General features: G+C 39.4%; 1 protein-coding gene across 10 annotated transcripts in view; it reads left to right on the top strand.

Moving 5' to 3' along the window:
* The window catches only part of SPG11 (SPG11 vesicle trafficking associated, spatacsin), a 72,526-nt gene that overhangs the window by 36,313 nt on the left and 19,320 nt on the right, over positions 1–16,893 (top strand). For 9 of the 10 annotated variants that reach the window (XR_014059779.1, XR_014059777.1, XR_014059778.1 and 6 more), the window contains 8 exons: positions 2,368–2,533; positions 3,513–3,718; positions 4,099–4,207; positions 5,118–5,277; positions 5,669–5,941; positions 6,536–6,736; positions 7,487–7,594; positions 16,636–16,798. Coding sequence is in view for 6 of the 10 variants with exons in the window: in XM_081510926.1 (XP_081367052.1) it covers positions 2,368–2,533; positions 3,513–3,718; positions 4,099–4,207; positions 5,118–5,277; positions 5,669–5,941; positions 6,536–6,736; positions 7,487–7,594; positions 16,636–16,798 (1,386 nt within the window). In the remaining 4 variants the exon portion in view is untranslated. Of the gene's footprint in view, positions 1–2,367; positions 2,534–3,512; positions 3,719–4,098; positions 4,208–5,117; positions 5,278–5,668; positions 5,942–6,439; positions 6,737–7,486; positions 7,595–16,635; positions 16,799–16,893 lie in introns of all 10 variants that reach the window. The other variant, XM_081510922.1, reaches the window with a different exon arrangement.

The following is a 16,893-nucleotide window of genomic DNA, read 5'->3' as shown; positions in this document are numbered from 1 at the left end:
GGTCACTAGTGCTGTACTTGCTGGAAAATGTAATATAGACCTTCTGCTTAAATTTCTCCCTTTCCAAAAATCTTGTTCACTTGCAATATAGTATTAATATTATAAAGGTTAAAAGCGTAGGTGTTTTTAACATTAGACAGATCTTGGCTCTACCATGTAATAGCTCTATGACCTTAGGCAACTGATTTAACCTCTCGTCATTTTCCATGAAATATGGTAAGTGACAGTGCCTTCCTCACATGTCACATGAGATGCATTTAAAAAGCTCTTACATGGTAAGCACCAGCTGTGCACACACTGCCAACCAGAAACATTTCCCTGGTTTTTTTTTTGTGCCGTTTCTAAACTCTGCTTTTTCTGATTCTTTTTTACTTATTCATTTTGAGTTAGCTTTTAATATCATATTACTTGTGGTGTCTCTGCCTGTATTACTCTAAAGTAGGGTTCAAATTCATACTTTTCACATAATACATACCCTATAAATATTCACTGATGTACATGAAAGTTCATTTTCTAACATGTCAGTTTTATAAGTTCAAATTTCGATATATTGAATTTACCTGGTGCCTAGCACAGTGCTGGGCCTGTAGTAGATATTCAGTTGGTATTTGTTCAGTGCAGGATGAAGTAGTGCTTATTGCATTTTCAAGTGGAAATACTCACTCTAGTCTCAGTGAGGTTACTGGAGAGTATAGACAGAATCCCCTGTGCAGCTCTGAGGGCTCCACCTCCGTCCGTTAGCTGGGGTCCTGAGGTCCTGGTGAATGTGGAGCGCTTGACTAGGTACATGAGGGAAGCTGAAGGGCAGCTGAAGACCTGTTCCCTGCCTTGTTTTTAGACGTTTAAAGCATATTTGAAGAAATAAAGCACAAATTAAATGAAATAATTATTATGAAGACATAATACAGATGTTTTAAATTGGAGGGTTGTACTTAACTAGAATGCTTGCTTTTTTCGTATGGTTTTACCTTGGAAAATGACCATAAGGCAACTGCTTGGTAATTTGGCTTTTGCAGCAGGTGAGAGAAAATTTTCCCTTATACAAAACCTCCATACTGGCCCCCCCAAACCACTAAAAAATCAGGGTCTTATTTGAATAAGAACTGAAGTTTGGGGACTTCCCTTGTGGTTCAGTGGTTAAGACTCCACACTTCCACTGCAAGAGGCATGGGTTCAGTCCCTGGCCAGGGAACTAAGATCCCACATGCTGTGCTACCAAAAAACAAACCAAAGACTCGGATTTGTTCATTTGGCTTTATGTGAACTCTATAAATATTTAATGAATGAATAAATGGTTCTATATGCAATTGTAAGTTATCAAAATCAATCTGCTCTTACAAAGAATACAGATAAGACATGTGACAGTTTTTTAATCTCGAGGGAGGTGTACTTTTAAGGAATAGCTTTGTAAGATGATGGGCTCCTCTAAAGTCTTCAAATCTTTTTTTAATTAAGAGCCTAGTCAGAATATAAAAATTCCTTTGGAATTCCATGAGAGGATACGATTTTACTTCAGCTTTGAACTATGAAAATAAGAGCAGATGCACTGTTTTCCAGAAATGGGTTCCTTAACAGTTCAAAATGTTTTATCTCCTTTTTAAAATAGGTCTTTAGTGGTTAAGAAGCAATTAAAGATTAGGGCTTGATAGGAACAGTTATTTCATACAAACTTTCCACATCCACATATCTTCTGACTTCATATTTCTCTAAAAAGAGAAAAAATGTTTTTTTCTGCTTTTTTCATGAGCACAGAGGAACTTTGAACTACTCTGCTGGTCTTAGAAAGATGGTATGATGTAGATAATAAGGTGCTCATGAATACAACATCAGAAACAAAAGTAGCTATAATAAAAGATTATTAGGGAATTAATGTGGAGAAAAGAATATTCTCCTCAGTATTTTGGAAAAGGTACAGTGCATTGGTCTTGGTGAAGAGAGGATTCGTATAAATTACGATACAAAGGCGTTCACTGTGTAATGAGCTGTGTGAATGAATTAAAAAGCACCATTGGCCGATCATTAACAGATTTTGTAGTTGAAGGGTTATTGCCAATGTGAACTTATGGAATCATCAGATATAGAATTATAGCATCTAAGATAACAAGTTCAATAGGATTAAAATAGAATTTATAGGTTTTTATGTGGCTTCTGAGGTACACATTTTTGTGTAAAATGAGGGCTACTGCTTCACATTAAAATAAAATTATTACATTTTGGTGGTTCAAGTGACACAAAATGGTACAAAGTGGTACAAAATGATGATAGCAACTAGTTTTCTTGCACCATTGCCAAGTTAAGTTTTCCACATGCCGATCTGATTAATCGTGGTGAGGTGCAGAGGATTAACATTGCTTCACTTTCCCCCAGATGCAGTGAGTCAGCTCCCACATTTCTCTAGTCCTGACCTGGTTAATGAATATGCTGTAGTAGAACGTCTGAATTTTGCTTATTATTTACATCATGGACGGCCATCATTTGCATTTGGTACTTTTCTGGTTCAGGAATTAACCAAGAGCAAGACCCCCAAGCAGCTGTGAGTATTTAAAACATAATTTATACTCTTAATAAAAGGCATATTTGTGTGTTTTTATACATGGATTTGGTCGTTTTATTTGGCTGGCAAATTAGACGTATATTTTCTTCATTTGTACTTTTCTGTATACCCTAGGTTTCTGGCACTTAATCTTACTTTGTGACTAAGAAAAAGATTGAAATATATTTTAAAATAGCATAAGTATATCTTAAAATCATGTCTTTAAAAATTGAACCAGGAGCTTGCCAAATGTTAGCAGTTTCAAAGAGGGAATTCTATAATTAGATGTGAATTCTGTATTTAAGATCTTGGTCTTTTATAATTCACTTTTGTAAAGCACAGAATTGGGAGGAGTACTTGATATAATCAGCAGCTAAATACAGATTTAGTATTTAGTATGTTGGTTTATTTTATAGTTAACTAATGCGTCTTTATGGCAAAATATTCAAGTAAATCAGAAGGGTGAAAAATGAAAAATGTTTTGTCTCTCAGCTTCATTCTGTTGTACATAGTAAAAATAAGCATGGTTAATTTCTTGTGTATCTTTCCTCTGAATTTTTCTGTTCAAAGTACATATATGCGTCCTTTAAAATGCATGTGCTTTACGATGTCAAACTTGAGGTGCCGTTAGTTTTCTCGGTATTTGTGTACATACTCATAATTAATAAGATCACAAGTTGACAGTCTTTCATAAATTCTATTCCATGTTCCCCTGAATGAAGTTGGAAGCAAAAATTACTTGGGACTATGAATAGGTGTTTTAGGAAAAGGTAAAATAGAAAGGAATAGGGGGCTATGGAGCCAGAAAACAACTAGAAGCTACCAAGACCCTAAATGGATGAGGACAAGGGGTGAAAAAAGCGGGGGGGATGGGAGGAAGTCAGAGAGTCCAGGTGTCACTGATGTAATTCCTTCTGCTTTTCCTGGCGAGAAAGCAGTTGCACGTGCTGACTTGACTTTCGATTCCTTTCTTGCTCAGGATCCAGCAGGCAGGCAGTGAAGCCTACGCTTTAGGGCTCTCCTGCTTCCATGTGCCTTCGATAGGAGCCGCCTGTGTGTGTTTCTTAGAGTTGCTTGGCCTTGACAGCCTCAAGCTTAGAGTTGATATGAAAGTGGCCAATATAATTTTGAACTACAAGTGTGGAAATGAAGATGCTGAATACAACTCTATCAGAGAGTCTCTAGGTACAGCACCTTTATGTCGTTTGTTTTGTTTAAAGGACAAGGGACAAATAGGTCTAAAGCATTGAATTGTGAGTGGTTGGGGAAGAAGCAGTTATCTTCTGTTTCATCCTTTTTCTGCAGGATGTTTGTACTTTATCTCATTTCTTTGGGCCCTTTAATGGGTTTCTGAAATGTCTCTGGGCCACACTCTTTAAGTAGAAATGCCCAGTTCCTGGGAATTCCCTGTCCGGTGGTTGGGACACTGATTTCACTGCAGTGGCCCAGGTTTGATCCCTATTTGAGGAACTAAAATCCTGCAAGCCGTGCATTGTGGCAAAAAAAAAAAAAAAAGAGGAAATGCCCAGTTCCTGACCGTATTTTGTTGTTTATATTTCTTATAGCTGAAAAACTGTCTAAACTTGCTGTGGGTGAAAGGGCAACTATAGAAGAATTGCTTGTCCTCTTAGAAGAAGGTATATGGAACAACATTCAGCAGCAGGAAATAAAGAGGTTTGTGAGTTGCAACGCTCACCTCTTTTTCAGGAAGCCTGATCGTTGCAGTCTATGTTTGCCTAATGTCTCTTCTCTAGGATGTTTTTGCCTGTCCCCTTAGACCTTATCACGGAGCACGTAGCATATTTTAATGCATCTTGGCGTGAGTAAAAGGAGGATGAAGATAATGATTCCTTCTTTAGAGAGGGTTCCCAAGAGGTGGAGAGGAGCTTTGCCTCCCCCAGGGCCCTGCTGGTCTGAGACGTCTCCACTGTTAACATGTCAGAATCAGGTGTAGGATGGATCTCACAAAATTTGACTAAGTGATGTCCTAGATTTTTTTTTTTTTCTTTCTAATATATGTCAACTGATAGTGGAAGGTGAGGTGACCATCTTTCCACAAAAACCCCTCTCCTTACACATTGATGTCATCTTTCCTCTCTGCTGGCCACTGGGGCTGACCCTGCCACCCCAACCTTGGGGGTGCACCATTCTCCTGTCCCTCCCATCACTGACTGTGTTCTCAGCAGGTACCCTCCCCTTAGCAAGGAAGTCCAGGTACCTGTCAGGCCTCCCTCTGATACTCTAAAGGCAATCAGGCAAGAGGGTTAGGCACTCAGTTTCTCGAGGGACTCTTTTCTCAGTTCTAAAGATGCCACATTACATAGCTGGTTTGGCACATATTTGGTTGGTACTGGAGTGGGGGAAGGGGTGGGAAAGGAGTTTTGCCAGTGTGCTGAGAAAGCTGTTGTGCATTATGGATGAAAGAGTTCTTTTTTCAAAGCCTTCTAATAAATATTTGGTGTTTGTTGAAAGGCATTTTAGAGAATATACTGTGGTTAAATTTATTTTTTGCAAAGTTTCCAGTTTAAAGCTGTATTCTAACAAATTCTTTCCCTCTTACTCCCACCTCCACTCCCAATTACAGGTTATCCAGTGAATCCAGCAGCCAATGGGCATTAGTGGTACAGTTCTGCAGGCTCCACAATATGAAACCGAGCACATCTTACCTTAGAGAATGTGCCAGAGCAAATGATTGGTTACAGTTTATTATTCACAGCCAGCTCCATAGTCACCACCCAGAGGAGGTAAACCACCGATTGTTCCTGGTTATTAAAGAAGAGGAAATTGGAGCACTTCTCAGAAGACAGTGTTCTTTCTATTGTGTATCATAGGCTTTTGTTTGCTATGGTAACTATTTTTACTGAGATTTCTGTGGGTTAGCTTCAGACAAAGGACAAGTCATTACTCCTAAAGAGCTGAGGGAAGAGTTTGTGTGACTCTAGATTGAATCTGGAAACTCACTCTAACATAACAAACGACTTTGTAAAGTTGTGTGGTCACTTCTGACATACAGTGGTCGCTTCTGACAGTTCAGGGTGAGAAAGGACAAGTTTGCCTCTTTCTCCAACATTTTTAGCTCCAGCTGAAATTGGAATTTGGTTGTCTTTTTTGATCATCATCTAATATGTTTTTTAGGTGAAATATCTTCTCCAGTATTTCAGCCCTGTTCTCCAGGACCACTTAAGACTGGCTTTTGAGAACTTGCCCTCAGTGTCCAACTCCAGAACGGACAGTGATCAAGTCTGCAACACGTCCTCCCAGGAACTCCAGGGACACAAAGAAGAGATGACGGATTTCTTTCAGATTCTGCTTCGGTGTTCAGAGGTGCCAAACTCCTGGTGCTGGCTCCTGGGAGAAGCAGTGAAACAAAAGGCCCCAATCCTTAGTGTCCTGGCCTCGTGTCTCCAGGTGAGACTCTCAAAAAGCCTCAAGTCAGGACTCAGAGGGCAGTAGAAAAAGCTGAAAGAAGATAGGGAAGGCTGACATCAGGGAGGCATCGAGGCTGCAGTCTGCTGGGAGGTCGCTTCTCCGCCCAGGCTCCGGGCCATCTCCTGCAGCTCCTTGTGCCTTTACACTCAGCACCTTAAGTGGCCGGAGGCTTTGCTCTGGGCTGGCAGTCACAGAGGAGGGGGCCTTGATGGGCCGACCTCTGCGTCTTGAGCAGGACAGGGGATGTTCGGAACAGTCCCTTGATCAGCAGTTCTGTGGAGGACAGGCTTGTTTTCTTATACTTAGTACTTCCCTGACCTCCACCTCCATAGATCCCCTCCGTTTTTTGGCCTTTAGGTCTACTGTACCCTGCAGGACAGTATAAAAGTCCCTTTGTTGTTCATTAGAGTTTGTTTCATGTTTGAAGGCTTTTCAAGTCACCTTAACCGATCTAGTGAAGTGACTTGTTCTCAACAGGAAATACCATCTGTAGTTGTAGCATTGCTGGAAGCTTCCTCAGTCAGGCAGTCCACGCATAGTTCCCTTACTTTGAAGAGTTTTCTCCGCTGGCAGGATGCCAGTGCTGTCTCCTGTCTCTGTGTCTGGATCATCGCCTCTGTGGAGCACCGTGTTGCAGCTGAAGCAGTGGGACCCCTTCAGGACTCGGCGGAGGGCCACGCCTGGGGCCTGGAGGACCTCTCCATCATCTGGAGGACATTGCTAACAAGGCAGAAGATCAGGATTCTGATTCGAGGTTTCCAGCTTTTCTTTAAGGTAGTGTTAGTTCATTTCTTTCCTCAGTTTAAAGGTGTGACTTCAGAATATCCACCATTGGCTTTTTCAATTATTCCTGACCCTGGGATTTTTTTTTTTTGAAGCCAACAACAGATAGTGATAAGAGAACTATCACTTATCTTGTGAAGAGCTTTATATATATCATTTTAGTTGATTCTTAAAGTAATCCTGTGTAAAGTAGGATTTTATGAGGATGTTATGAAGTGATATTATCCTCATTTTACAGAGTGATATACCAAGGCTCACAGAGCTTAAGAAACATGCCCAGGATCTCAAAGTGCTTTAGTTGTTTACTTACGGTTCAGATCCATACTCTCTAATTCAAAAACTCCTATCCTCTGACCAGAAAGTTCCCATTGAAGTGATGGAAATGTGTTGACTGATGGCCACAGATGAGCAGTAGTTTAGCAGGTCAGTGGAACCCATTCCCTGGGAGTGGACGCTGGCCATGGTGTCTTAGCATCCAGTGGAGCATCCACTGCTCATGTGTAGTGGACCAGGTAGAGGACAGAAAATGGGCTGTTGAGTAGGTGTGTCTGGCCTGAGATCTTTTTTTCCAGAAGGAAATATGAATTGAATTTCTGTTCTTTTTAACATAGATGATTTCATTTTACTATGAAGCTTTATTAATAGTTTTGTTTACTGTAACCTCTTGTATTGGCATTATTCATTGAGAAAATAGTCTTAAATTTCAAGATTTTCTAACTTCATTCAAACTCTTCCTCAAAGGATTCCCCACTACTATTGATGATGGAGATGTATGAACTCTGTATGTTCTTCAAGAATTATAAGGAGGCTGAAGCTAAACTTGTGGAGTTCCAGCAGAGCCTTGAAACTGTAAGTTGGAATTATAATGATCTTTCTCGCTGACCTGTAATTGACTAAAGTGGCCTCTTGTCTGCTCAGGGTCAGAGTATGACAACAGTTGAATTGCTGTTCACGTGGCATAATTCAAACTGAGTCATGTGTACCGCTCCAGAGATGGAGAGGCAGGACAGGAGTCGCAGTGACCTTGCTTATAGCACATCAGTTGCCACGGATGACAGGGAGGTTTCATCCAGTGTGCTCATGACCTCTGATCGGTATCCTGACGCTTTAGCCAACCTCAGTGGAAGAGAAATTAATGGTGTCTGCTATGGATGCTACAGAGGAGTGTGGTGGTTACATGGGCCATGTTTTGCCAATCCAAAATAACTCCCAACAACTTTGGGTGTGAAGGGGGTTTAATACTGCTTTTGTTCACTATGACAGAAAACAATGGCTTTTTCCATCAATACTCGTGGTTTCTGTCCAACTGATGCTGAACCTTCCAGTTAATTTCAGGCTTTACCTTTTCAGGTGCTTGTTTCAGGCCTGTTTAGCATGTGGGACTGAGTAACCCTATGGAAAAAAGAGGAACTTAACAAAAAAGGAAAAGAAATATGCCTTAGTCCTGCTTGGAGTTTCAGCACTTTTGCCCTCTATCCTAAAAGAGCTCTATGATAAATGAGACAAAACCATATACTGATTTTACCCAACAAATACATCACAACGGAATCTTAGTATAAGATTTTCCTCTCAATCACATTCATCTTAACTGTAGTGAAACTTTTAAAAAGTTTTATTATTTGAAAATATTGAATCAGTTATTCAAATACCCCTGAGGTTCCTAAATTATAGAAAATAGAGACTTTCATTTCCTTGGTCTGTCACTCTCCATGACTGGAGCCATACCAGGTAACTTCTTTTTTTTTTTTTTTTTAATTATTTTTTTTAATTGTGATAAAATGCATATAACATTTTTCATTTTAACTGATTTTAAGTGTATAGTTCAGTGGCATTAACTACATTCACATTATTGTACAACCCATCACCACAACCATCCATCCCTATAGCTTTTTTCATCTTGTAAAACTGAAATTTTATAGCCATTAAACAATAATTCCTTAATCTCCCCTACCACTAGCCCCTGTCAGTCACCATTCTACTTTCTGTTTTTATGATTTTGACTAAGTCCCTCATGGCAGTGGAATCATACAGTATTTTTCTTCTTGTGACTTGCTTATTTCACTAAACATAATATCCTCAAGATTCATCTATGTTGTAGCTTGTGTCAGAATGTCCTTCCTTTTCAGTGCTAAGTAATATTCCATTGTATTTATATACCAATCTATTCATCTATCAGTAGACATTTGGGTAACTTCTATGTTTTAGCTATTGCAAATAATACTGCCATGAATGTGATGTACAAATATCTTGAGACTTTGCTTTCAATTTGTTTGGGTATCTACCCAGAAGTGTAATTGCTGGATGATAGTGGTAATTCTGTTTTTTGATATTTTGAGAAACTGCCCTAATATTTTCAATAGCAGCTGTACTGTTCCCACCACAGTACACAGGCTTCCAGTTTTCCGCATCCTTTCCAACACTTGTTGATTTCTGTTCTTTGATAGTCGTCATCCTAATTGGTGTGAGAATGGTATCTCACTATATTCTTAATTTGCATTTCCCTAATGATTAGTGATGCTGAACATCTTTCCATGTGTTCATTGGCCACTTACATATCTTCATGGGAGAAACGTCTGTTCAAGTCCTTTGCCCATTTTTTAATTCAGTTGTGTTTGTTGTTGAGTTTTAGGAATTCTCCATATATTCTGATATTAAGCCCATATCATACACATGATTTGCAAATATTTTCTCCCTTTCTGTGGGTAGCCTTTTTACTCTGTTGACAGTGTCTTTTGATGCACAGAATTGCTTAAATTTTCAGAAAGTCCAGTTTGCGTGTTTTTTTCTTTTGCTACCTGTGCATGTGGTATCCTAGCCAAGAAATTATTGCCAAATCCAGTGTTGTGAAGCTCTTATGTTTTCTTCTAAGAGTTATAATTTTTTAGATGTTACATGTTTGGGTCCTTGGTCCGTTTGGAGTTAATTTTTGTGTATGTTGTTAAGGGCCCAACTCCATTGTTTTGCTTGTGGATATCCAGCTTTCCCAGCACCTTTTGTTGAAAAGACGGTTCTTTCCTCATTAAATGGTCTTGGCACCCTTGTCGAATATAATTGGACCGTGTATGTGAGGGCTTATTTCTGGACTTTCTATTCTAAACCATTGGCCTATATGTCTTGTCTTCTTTGGCTGTTTTCATTAGCATAGTAGTTTTGTAGTAAGTGTTGAAATCAGGAAGAGTGCTCTAGTTCTTTTAAAGTTGTTTTTCATGATTGTTTTGGCTATTCAGCATCCTTTGAGATTCCATATGATTTTAGAATTTTCTGTAAAAAAAAATGTCATGGGGATCTTGATTGGAATTACATTGAATCTGTAGATTTTGGGGATAGTAATGATATTTTAACTATAGTAGATCTTCAATTCAGAACCATAGAATGTATTTCCATTTATTTATGTCCTTAATTACTTTGAGTGGTGTTTTGCAGTTTTCATTGTACAGATCTTTTACCTCACTGACAGGTTTAATTGCTGAGTACTTTTATTCTGTGTTCTTGGCTGTGCTGTGTGGCATGTGGGATCTTAGTTCCCTGACAAGGGATTGGACCCACACCCTCTACAGTGGAAGCACAGTCTTAACCACTGGACCAGAAGGGAAGTCCTATTTTTGATGCTGTTAGAAATGAAAACATTTTATAATTTCCTTTTCAGATTGTTCATTATTTGTATCTAGAAATGCAGTTGATTTTTTTGTGTTGACTTTGTATCCTGCGACTTTGCTCATTTACTGTTAAGTTTTCTGGTAGAATCTTTAGGATTTTTTATGTAAGATCATACCTGCAAACAGAGATAGTTTTATTTCTTCTCGTATGCCTTTTATTTCCTTTTCTTGCCTAAACACTCTGGCTAGAACTTATCAAAATGTGTTGGATAGAAGTGGTGAAAGCGGTCACCCTTGTCTTGTTCCTGATTTTAGACGGATGCTTTCAGTCTTGCACCACAGACTATGATGTTTGTAAGTTTTATTTGTGTGTGTTCGGCTGTGCTAGGTCTTTGCTGCTGCGTGTCAGCTTTCTCTGGTTGCGGACAGCAAGGGCTGCTGTCCAGCTGTGGTGTGTGGGCTTCTCCTTGCAGAGGACAGGCTCTAGGGCGCACAGGCTTCGATAGTTGCAGCACATGGATCACGGGCTTAGTTGCTCCGTGGCATGTGGGATCTTCCTGGGCCAGGGATTGGACCTGTGTCTCTTGCTTTGTCAAGCAGATTCTCAACCACTGGACCACCAGGGAAGCCCTCACGTGAGGTTTTTATTATGTGGAGGTAGTTTCCTTCTGTGCCTAGTTTGTTGAATTTTGTCAGATGCCTTTTCTGCATCAACTGAGATGATTATGTGTTTTTTTTCCTTCATTCTGTTGAAAACTGTGATGTGTACATTGAATTTTGTATGTTGAACCATTCTTGTATTCCAGAAATAAATTCCATTTGGCTGTGGTATGCAGTCCTTTTAATATGCTGCCGAATTCATTTTGCCAGGCTTGTATTAAGGATTTTTGCATCAGTGTTTATAAGAGAAATTAGTCTGTAGTTTTCTTTTAGTGTCTTTATCTGTCTTTGGTATCAAGTTTATGCTGGTTTCATAGAATAAGTTGAGAAGTGTTTTCTCTAGTTTTTTGGAAAAGTTTGAGGAGGATTGGTATCAGTTCTTTAAATGGTTGGGAGAATTTACCAGTAAACCCATCAGGCCCATGACTTTTCTTTGTTACAAATTAGTTTTGGTTGGGAGTTTTTTGACTACTGATTAAATCTCCTTACTAGGAGATTTGGTCAGATTATCTAATTCTTTGTGATTTAGTCTTGGTAGGTTTTGTGTTTCTAGAAATTTGTCCATTTCATCTTGGTTATCCAATTTTTTGCCATACAATTGTTCATAGTACTCTCTTATAATTCTTTCTGTAGAATAGGTAGTAATGTCCCACTTTCATTGCTGATTTGGGAATTTGAGTCTTCTTTCTTTAAAAGTTGTTTAATTTCCATAATTTTGTGAGTGTTCCAGTTTTCCTTCTGTTGCTGACTTATCATCCCATTGTTATCAGAGAAGATACTTCATATGATATCTGTCTTTTAAAATCTGTTGAGACTTAATTACAGTTTAACGTATGTTCTCTTCTGGAAAGGATGCCACGTGGACTTGAGAAAAATGTGTTTTTTATTGTTGTTGGATAGTATTCTGTGTGTGTCTGTTAGATCTAGTTAGTTTTATGTGACGTCCTCTCTTTCCTTACTTGTCTCCTGCCAGGTTGTTCATTACTGTAAGCAGAGTACAGGCATGCCTTGGAGATACTGCAGGTTAAGTTCCAGACAACAACAGTAAAGTGAATATAGCAAAGTGAGTCACACAGATATTTTATTTTCTTGCGCATCTACAGCTATGTTTACACTCTAGTGTGGTTTGTTACGTGTGCAGTGTGTATATTATGTCTATATTGGGAAGATCCCCTGGAGAAGGGAACGGGAGCTAACCCACTCCGGTTTATGGGAGCTAACCCACTCCGGTTTTCTTGCGTGGAGAATTCCATGGACAGAGGAGCCTGGCGAGCTATAGTCCCTGGGGTCACGAAGAGTTGGACATGACTGAGCGACTAACACTTTCACTACGGTTTCATATATATTTACAGACCTTAATTTAAAAACTTTATTGCTAAAAAATTCTAACCATTATCCGAGCTTTCAGTGAGTAATAATCTTTTTGTAATAGTAATATCAAAGATCACAGGTCACTATAACAAATATTATAATAATTAAAAAGTTTGAAATATTGTGAGAATTACCAAAATGTTACTGAGATTAAAAAGTAAGCTAGTGCTTTTGGAAAAATGACACTGATAGACTTGCTCAGCTTAGAGTTGCCATAAACCTTCAATTTGTGAAAAATGCAATATCTACAAAGCCCTGTAAAGCACGGCACAGTAAAGGAAGTTTGCCGGCGTTGGAGTCTCCCACTAGGATCGCAGAACCGTCTGTTTCTCCCTTCAGTTCCATCAGTTTTTGCTTCATGTATTTTGATGGTCTGTTATTGGATGTGTAAATGTTTATAATTGTTATATTTTCTTGCTGTACTGAATCGCTTGTAAGTGTATATTGTCCGTTTTTGGTCCTTGTAACCTTTTTAACTTAAGGTCTGTTTTGTCTGGTATTAGTACAGCCACCTCTGCTCTTTTTTGGTTGTTTACTGTTTGCACAGAATGCCTTTTCCCATCTTTTCACCTTGAGCCTGTGTCTTTGGATCTCAAATTAGGCTCTTGTAGACAACATAAGTTGGATTGCATGTTTTTATCCATTCTGCCAATCTCTGTCTTTTAATTGGAGAGTTTAATCTGTTTACATGTGAAGTAATTACTGATAACAAAGGACTTCTGTTATTGTGCTGTTTGTTTTCTATATACCGTGCAGCTTTTGTGTCCCTCATCTCTTGCATTAGTGTCCTTTTTTGTGCTTAGTGGATTTCTTTGTGTAGTAAAATGTTTAAATTTCTTATTCATTTCAGTTTGTGTGTATTCTGTAGCTGTTTTCTTAGTTGTTACCATGGGGGTTACATTTAACATCCCAAAGTTACAACACTTTAACTTGAATTTTACAGAGGTTTAATTTTAGTAGCAGACAGAAACTGCTACTTTATAGCACTGACCCCACTCCTGTTGGTTTTTCTTGTCACAAAACTACATCTTATACATTCTGTGCCGGGAAACATAAACTAGTATTTCTTTTCAATGCATCATTCTCTTAAATTATAAAGAAAACAAGATTTGGAGTTACAGGTCAAAGTTACAGTAATACTAGCTTAAACTAATAACTGTTCTTCTTTCTTTAAATGTATTGGTCTCTTAAACTATATAGAAAGCAAAAAGCTACTGCTGCAATAATACTGGCTTTTTATAATTGTCCGTTTATTTACTTTTATTGAGCTCTTTATTTCTCCACATGGCTTTGAGGTACTATCTCGTGTCCTTTTATTTTACCTTGCAGGACTCCCTTGACCACTTTCTGCAGTGCAGGCCTAGAGGTCCCAGATTTCCCAGCTTTTGTTTATCTGAGAATATCCTAATTTCTCCGTCACTTCTGAAGAAGAGTGTTGCCAGATACCATATTCTTTTTTCTTTTTTAAGTAAGACATGCAATGTATTTTTAAAATTGATTTATTAATTTATTGTTGTGTTGGTTTCTCCCATACCTCTACATCAATCAGCAATAGGTTCAATTCCCCAACCAGGGATTGAACCTGTGTCCCCTGCAGTGGAAGTATAAAATCTTAACCGCTGGACTGTCCCTTTAATGTCCTAATCTTTAATGTCTGACTCCCGAGGGAAAAAGCGAAAAAGACCAGGGAGATGAAAAGGGCGCCAGCCTCTTAAATCCCCTGAAAGTCACTTTGGTTGAAGGGAGTAGAGCTTGCAGCGATGGGGGCGGTGAAATATCAGTGTCTGCCTGCCTTTTTATTTGCACTGGGGTCAGAAGCAGCAAACAGAGCTCTGATATTTGAAAGACCCAAGGTTCTTTATGCCACCCCAGCTGTCTCTTCGACACAAGGTGTGTGTAAACTGCTCCAGGAATATGTGCAAGCTGTCTTCCAGGTGGATAGGAGTGAGAGATAGATAGCTGCCACTGTGCTAAGGACTGAAATGTACCGAAATTATCCACAATTTATGTTGCAAGTTTTCCTCTGGAAGTTGTAAGCCTTTAGCAGACTCCAGAGTTCCAAAAGAGTTCCATGTTGCACAGATTCTGCTAGGTAATTGTCGTCTAGGTGAAGAGACAGAATTCTGGTGTTTTAAATCTGCTGTTCTACACACACACATACAATTTTTTAAAAAGAAATTTATTTTTTAGAGCAGTTTTGGTTCACAACAAAATTGAAAGGGATATACGGAGATTTCCCATGTACCTCCTGCTCCCACATATGCGTGGCCTCCCCTGTTAGCTGAAACACTCGCCAGAATGATTTGTTTGTTACCAAGGATAAACCTACATTGACATATCGTAGTCACCCCAGGCCATAGTTTACCTTAGGATTCACTCTTTGGGTATATACTTGGACATATGTATAATGACTTAAATCCATTATTACAGTGTTGTCCAGTGTGTTTTCACTGCCCTAAAAATCCTCTGTGCTACCTGTTCATCCCTCCCTAGCCCAGTCACTGATAAACCACTGTTGTTTTTACCATCTCCACAGTTTTGCCTTTTCCAGAAGATGGTAAATCGTAATCATACAGAATGTAGACTTTTTAGATTGCCTTCTTTCACTTAGTAACATGCATTTAAGTTTCTTTTATGTCTTTTTCATGGCTTGATAGCTCATTTCTTTTTATTGTAGAATAATACCACGTTGTGTGGATATACCAGTCCATTCACCCACTGCAGGACATCTTGGTTGCTTCCAAGTTTTGGCAGTTATGAAGCCAAAAAAGTTGCTCTAAACATCCATGTGCAGGTTTTTGTGTGGACGTAAATTTTCAGCTCATTTGGGAGAATACTAAGGAATCCTCGGTCATGTGGTGAGAGTATGTTTAGTTTTGGGAGAGGCCACCAGACTGTCTTCCAAAACAGCTGTACTGTTTCACGTTCCCACCAGCAGTGAAAGCAAGCTCCCGAGGCTCCATGTCCTTGCTAACGTCTGGTGCTGTCAGAGCTCCAGACCTTGGCCACGCTCTCACTGTTGTCTCAGTTTGCGTTCCCCTGATGGCGTACGGTGTGGATCATCTTCTCATGTGCTTATCAGTCATTTGTGTATGTTTTTGGTCAGGTGTCTATTAAGGTCTTCAGCCGTTTTTTTTTTTTTAATAGTGTTGTTTATTTTCTAATTGCTTAGTTTTAAGAGTTCTTTATGTATTTTGGGTAACAGTACCTTAAAATCAAATGTGTGTTTTGCAAATGTTTTTTCCAGGCTGTGGCTTGTCATCTGATTCTCTTGACACTGTTTTTTGTAGGGCAGAGGTTTATAATTTTATTGAAGTCCAGCTTATCAGTTATTCCTTTCATGGATTCTTTCTTCGATATTTTATCTTAAAAAGGCATCACCACATGCAAGGTCATCTAAGTTTCCTCCCATGGTAACTCCTGGGAGTTTTCTAGTTTTGTATTTTACCCTCCAGTCCTCCAGGGTGTACGCTTCCTCTTGCCTGTCTGCTCCTGCTTCAGCCCCTACCAAGGCTGAGCGCAGCTGCTCCGTCTTGGCCTCAGCTCTTGACTTCCATAGGTTTCCTCCTTTGACCAGTTCCATCATCTGTCTGCCGTAGACCCTCTTCTTAGACCAGTAGAGGTAGGGAATCAAGGAAATAAATACTAAGAACTAACACTCTGATTCAGTCCTAGTGTAGCTGCTTCTTGGGGTCATCTTCCTATTAACATTTGTAGCATTTGATTGAAATGACAAAAATTCAGGCTTACTAATTGAGATTCTTCTGTAATGATAATACAAACTAAACTATAAGCACACCAGTACAACCAGCTCAGAAATGTTAAGCAAGTCTCTTTAAGAGGTCTTCACATGTGAATTTCAAATCTTCTGGACTCCAAGGCAGGCTTAGACCCTCTCTGAAGAAGCCGCCAAGTGAGGCATGTCTGGTCAATTTCAGTCACTCGCAGTCACTGTCTTGGGGTGTTTGCATTGCTTCACTCCATTCAATCTTTAGGTCTCTCTCTCTTGTTTAACTTTCACACACACAGCTCTCTACACTAGAATTTCCCACAAAAAAAGACAAACTACAAAGCTGGCAAAGAGGGCTTATATTTGCTATACCAATTCTGCTGTCTAAAAAGGACCTGAAGGAAGCATCCTCCTTTGTGATGGGAGATGCCTTTGATGGGACCTTGGCTTTCTTAGACATTCCCAAGTTTTGGAGATTGTGATTTGCTGTTCCTGTGAAACCACTGTCCCTACCCCTCTCTTCTTTCTCACAGCTTGAGACGGCAGCCACAAGGGTCCCCGCTGTCATCCCTGCCCCATGGCTGAAGGAGCACGTGTGTTTTCTTTTGAAGCTCATGCTGCAGCAGTGTAGCACCCAGTATGAGCTGGGGAGGCTTTTACAGCTCTTCGTTGGAATAGAGCATCTCTTTTCTGATGGTAAGACAGTCCTTACATTTAAGTTGCTGCTAGGAAGTTAGCTTACTTAATCTTGAACATAGTTTAGAAGAGCATTCAGGAAATTAAAACGCATG

Source organism: Giraffa tippelskirchi, chromosome 7, assembly GCF_054371585.1.
Source record: "Giraffa tippelskirchi isolate mGirTip1 chromosome 7, T2T-mGirTip1v1.2.pri, whole genome shotgun sequence".
NCBI classification, from domain to species: Eukaryota; Metazoa; Chordata; class Mammalia; order Artiodactyla; family Giraffidae; genus Giraffa; species Giraffa tippelskirchi.
Note: the sequence above shows the minus strand (reverse complement) of the source record. Positions and strands in the feature narration are given on the sequence as shown.